The 4890-nt window shown below is 35.8% G+C and overlaps 1 protein-coding gene across 1 annotated transcript; it reads right to left on the bottom strand.

Annotated features, from left to right (window-relative positions):
• Window positions 1-2435, bottom strand: LOC18052921 (UPF0481 protein At3g47200). Its single transcript, XM_006446004.2, has 2 exons — window positions 2427-2435; window positions 1-1310 (listed from the first exon to the last, which is right to left on the bottom strand). The coding sequence occupies exon 2, from the start codon at window positions 1294-1296 to the stop codon at window positions 1-3; it is 1296 nt and encodes a 431-aa protein (XP_006446067.2). The 5' UTR covers window positions 1297-1310; window positions 2427-2435.
• Between the last annotated feature and the right edge of the window lie 2455 nt (window positions 2436-4890).

The raw sequence follows: 4890 nt of genomic DNA, 5'->3' as shown, positions 1-4890 counted from the left end.
CTATAATGCGATGATAGAACAAATTGTTTGTGTCACGGTGAGTAGGAGCAGAATAACAGCTGCAATGACAGAGATAGATGCCCATGGAGTGTTGAAATAATTTTGCTTCAAATTTGCCTTCCACCTGTGCGTTGGTAATTTGCAATAGGCCTGTATAACTTTAACGAGATCGGCATACAGGAAATCAGGACTCTTGAGACAATCTTTGATAAGGCTACGGAAAACAGTCGATAACTTTTCACTATCCCCCAGCCCAATAATTCCATTTTGAATGAGTAAATCGGCATCTCTTGGTGTCACCAGAAAGTAACTCATGATTATGACATAGTCATTAAAATATTTAACCGGATAAACATGCATATTCTCGAAAATTAGAAGATTTCTGTAGAAACGCTCTGTGCGATCAAACAAACGGAAAAACGGAATTTCCAGAGTCCTTTTGTAGAATTTGATGTCAAGTAGATTTTTGTATGACCGTGGTTTAAACTCGACGCCAACTCGATGAAGTTCCTTCGCACCAGGCATGTTTTGGTAATTGAATTCACTTTGGGCGACTGACGGGGGAGGCTGAAGAGAGTGAAGACAGAGAATAATCAGATCAAGAAAGTGTTTAGCTTTGGAAAATTGGACTCCTATCAAATCCTCAGTAACTATTTTAAGAGGGATATGAGCGGAGAACCATGAATGGACAACAGTCATGAGGGAAATTCCCTCATAAATGTCACCGTTATAGGTTGCTGTTTTGGCTAGATCAAGCAACTCACTGAGAATGAATAATGGAAGCTGATTTTCCTCCAAGTACAGGTCAGCTTGCATTTGTAAACCCAGGAAACCCAACCCCGATTCAGTAAATAAGGGATCGTCATCAATTATCAAAGTAGGCCCATAAGATCTCATAAAGAACTCAATGATAAAGACAGAATCCAACAAAATCATGGTAACGAACTCGTCACTCCCAAGATGAATGGTTTCTGCATAACAATTCCGCAATTTTGCTTCCTTTTCCTTTATAAATGCGAGGAAACGCGTCATGCTTACCTCAGTTCGCTGGAGAAAGTGACGCAGGTATCTTAGCTTATGCTCTTCCATGGCTTGTAACTCTGGGTTACCATGATGAAGCGGCCCTATTGAAATTATCATTGGAGTGTAATCACTTGAATGGTCACACCGCATGCTCTGATGAACTCTGTAGATGCAAATCGATTCGGATGAGGGACAACGCATGGTCTTGAAATTCCCACTTAAAGATTCTGCTAACTTCTCCACATCAACGGATGCATGGTCCTTGCTTTCCATATTTCGGTTGCTTGCTGCAGTGACAAGAATATGTGAAACCAGTCAACTCCAATGCGACGTAAAAGGAAATAACTGAAACTGTATAACTAGTTAACTACAAAATTATCAAGTTCCAAGCAGCTTTATATGACAGGTCAGCCGAATGCAAATTTTAAAGGAAGTAGGAGGAAAAAAAAAGTTATTTTCCCGTCCGTCATCGTTTTAAAAAAAATATAATAAAAAAAAATTTGTTTGAAACTATTGAGGCAGGGGCATAGTAGTCTCTTTATCAAGATTCTCTGACACAAGCTAACCGAAACTAGTTGGGTATTATTATCGGATAACTTGGGTAGTTTAAAGAAAGTTTTGATACTCCAAGAAGTTTGTTGACATTACAAAAAATATTAAACTGAAGCGATCTTTAACTAACAAAACAGAGTAATCAGGATGCATCTATCTAGAGTGATCTCAAGTTGAAGAACAAGAAACCTACAATTGCGACAAAAATAAATAAATAAATAATTGATAAAAACAACGTTTAAATGGACCGGATATATGTACTTAAGTACCAACACAGAAACCACTTGGGCTTAGCCCAAGTGGCTAGAGCCCCTCCCTCACAAATGTGAGGGAAGGGGTTCGAGCCTCCGCAGTCGCATTGTAGGAGTTTAATTTAAATATTCTTTCTTGGAGCCCTTGAGCTCGAGTGAAGACAGTCTTTCTCCCAGGATGGGAGTTTGACATCCCTCGAATATTTGAGAGGGTTAAAAAATCTGAGCGGTGCCATATCAGCATTAATGTCAAAAGGGCTCAGTATAAATATATGATTGTACATATTAATTATACTCTCATGTAATATGAGTTGTAATTTGAACTGTAATTTGAGCAATAGTCTCATGTAATAAAAAAAAAAAGAAGTACCAACACAGAAACTCCGGTCAAGTGTATATACTTTTTTTATCTGCGTTTAATCTATATGTCATTTTTTGTAAATACAACAATAATGGACTGAAAAAGACCCACTTGTATTGAACAATACCCCGCATTGGCTAGTACCATTCTAAAACTAGCACCCGCAAAGATCCTAGAACACAGTAGAATAATAACTATCATGAGAAGTGAAGATGAAAAGAGGAAATTTCCATACATACCGTAGATAGAAAGCCTTCAGCCTCAGAAATTGTTCTTCCGCATACAGATTAACTTGTTTTTGTAGACATCCGGAACTGATAAAATATTAATTCCTTGCTTCCGGACATCACAGTTCTCTTGTTTTGAATCGCTTGGGATACAATATTCAAGCGGCTGCTTTAGTTGATTCCCCTCAAACGATCAAATACAAGTAAATGCCGGACCATGTGTTTTTAGAATAAAGCACTAAATATTCTTAAACTTCATCTTAAGCGTATGTACAACTTAGAGCAGGTTCTTTTCGCTTTTGAGTGCTATAGTTATAGTATCAGTTAGATTTTTTTTTTCCTCAATAATTATATACTTACTATAGTTAGTACATCATTACTATGGTACTTAGTATTACAGTTAGTACATCAGTACTATTGGATAAAAAAATTTACTACTAAGACGAAAAAAATTTCATTATAAGACAAACCCTTTTGTTTTATCGTTTATGAATTTAGTAGTAATTGTTTTATATACATTATTATTAGATTTCATTTACAACTCAGAACACTTCTCTGTGAGTGGAAAAACCCAGACACATTTGACGTATATTTGAATTTGAAGTAGAACTCATTCTTAAAACCATCTTATAATTAAGGTGAGTGAGTCCAAGTGTTTTTCAATCCACATGTAAAGTTTTAATTAAATTTGCAATGTGGGATGAAATAATTAGCGTCGTCATCGTCATGCATACTCAATTTATTATTATTTTTTTAACGAAATCTTCATGCTCAAGCCTACTCAAGTTGCCTGGCCCATTGGAGGTCCTGATTGCTAGCTCCTTTTCATAGTCTTGCTACAGATGATACACGAGGAATCCTTTTATGGCGATTCTTCCTTCTAATGATGGACATATCCATGATTCTTTTCTCCCAGATGAAGCAGCAGGCATCGGTCCATAGAACCTACAAAAAAAGAGACAGTCATAGCACGAAAGGGATATCACATGAGTAGAACTATTGGCACCACCTCAATAGTCCTATCAAAACAATTTTTTTTAACAATCATACATGAAGTTACATGTAAACATGAAAAGACAAATAAAAATCTAATGAAAGCCCTGCAGCTTGCACAATTCATTTTTTATACAACTTTTCTTCTCTACACCCATTCGAAATAACGAGAAAAAGCTTAAGTAATAAAGAGTTGATTATATATGTAAATTCAAGGTTCCAATATAGATTATGAAACGCAGTTTCTTATTGATTTATCAGGGGAATTGAAGGTGGTATTAGAAGAGAGTTAAATTATTAAGATATTATTTAGAGAGGAGATTGCAAGAGAATGATTGACGGGTGCCAATAGCACCACAACTTTCATGTGAATGATCACTTGATCCCAAATCCGATGTGATTGAAACCAACACTAATTGACATTAGTGCCACATAAGAATTAAAAAATAGTTTAACCAAGATTAATTAAGTGGTAACTCTCATGTGATCATCGGAGGATCGTTACATAACACCGACAGATGGCATGTGTTTACACTATAAAAGAAGACAAACACAAAGTATTTAAAAAGTGGGCAGAAGAGGAGAACAAGATTGAGCCAAACAAATTCAGTAGGAAAAAAGCAAGGCAACCAACCCAATTTCACGAGCCCTCAAGTCAGAATCGTGTATAGTGATTAATTTAAAGCAGCCAATTGAAAGGAGGCAAAACAAATATTTTTTTCCAATTATGTGGGTTCATAATGGTTTTATGCAACTAATCTCTCCATGCTACATTAATTTGTACCTACATGTTTGAGCAAAACTGTTTGTAACTCTAGTATTAATTATATCCAATTGATTCTATCATTTATTGGAAGTGTGGCATCATCATTCGACAGCTACCAAAGGATAATATTGATAAAGAAAATTCCCTCGTCAATGCCACCGTAGGTTGTTGTTTTCCAATACAGAAAAAGTTTGTTTATTTAAAAGTTAAAAAAAAAACGGTTGTTTCGACTAGCTAGATCAAACAACTCACTGCGTATGGTCAGATCAATAATTTTTTTGATTGCATTTTGATTGTTCTTGTTCTTAATTCGCTACTTCTTGCATCGATCATGATCAGGTTTTTGTAGCTAGCTACATTAAGTTCTTAATCGATGGAGCAAAAGTCACAACACAACACATATGATAAAGAATTAAAGACTAGCTGATGATTGCAAATTTCACCTGAAAGTCATAGTCAACCAATCAGAAGAATATAATCACTCGCGCTCTTATTATTTTATTTAACATCGCTCCTGTCCTGTGAATCATTGAGCTATACAATACTAAAGCACTACTAGTTCGAACAACAATACAGGGGAAATACTTCCGAAAACACACAATTTGAAAATAACAAATCCTTATCTATTTGGATTCAGTTTGTACTTATCATATGTGTCCTAACAAGGGCTGGTTTTCTAACTTTAAAGAGCTAGACGGTGGACTTATTTTTATGGGC

The sequence above is a fragment of the Citrus clementina genome, unplaced genomic scaffold (assembly GCF_000493195.1).
Source record: "Citrus clementina cultivar Clemenules unplaced genomic scaffold, Citrus_clementina_v1.0 scaffold_2, whole genome shotgun sequence".
Lineage (NCBI taxonomy): Eukaryota > Viridiplantae > Streptophyta > Magnoliopsida > Sapindales > Rutaceae > Citrus > Citrus x clementina.
This window is presented reverse-complemented; position numbering and strand designations above follow the sequence as displayed.

What these genes read in the sequence shown, in the direction of transcription:
- LOC18052921 (XM_006446004.2), bottom strand. Translation starts at nt 1,296, where the DNA reads ATGGAAAGCAAGGACCATGCATCCGTTGATGTGGAGAAGTTAGCAGAA.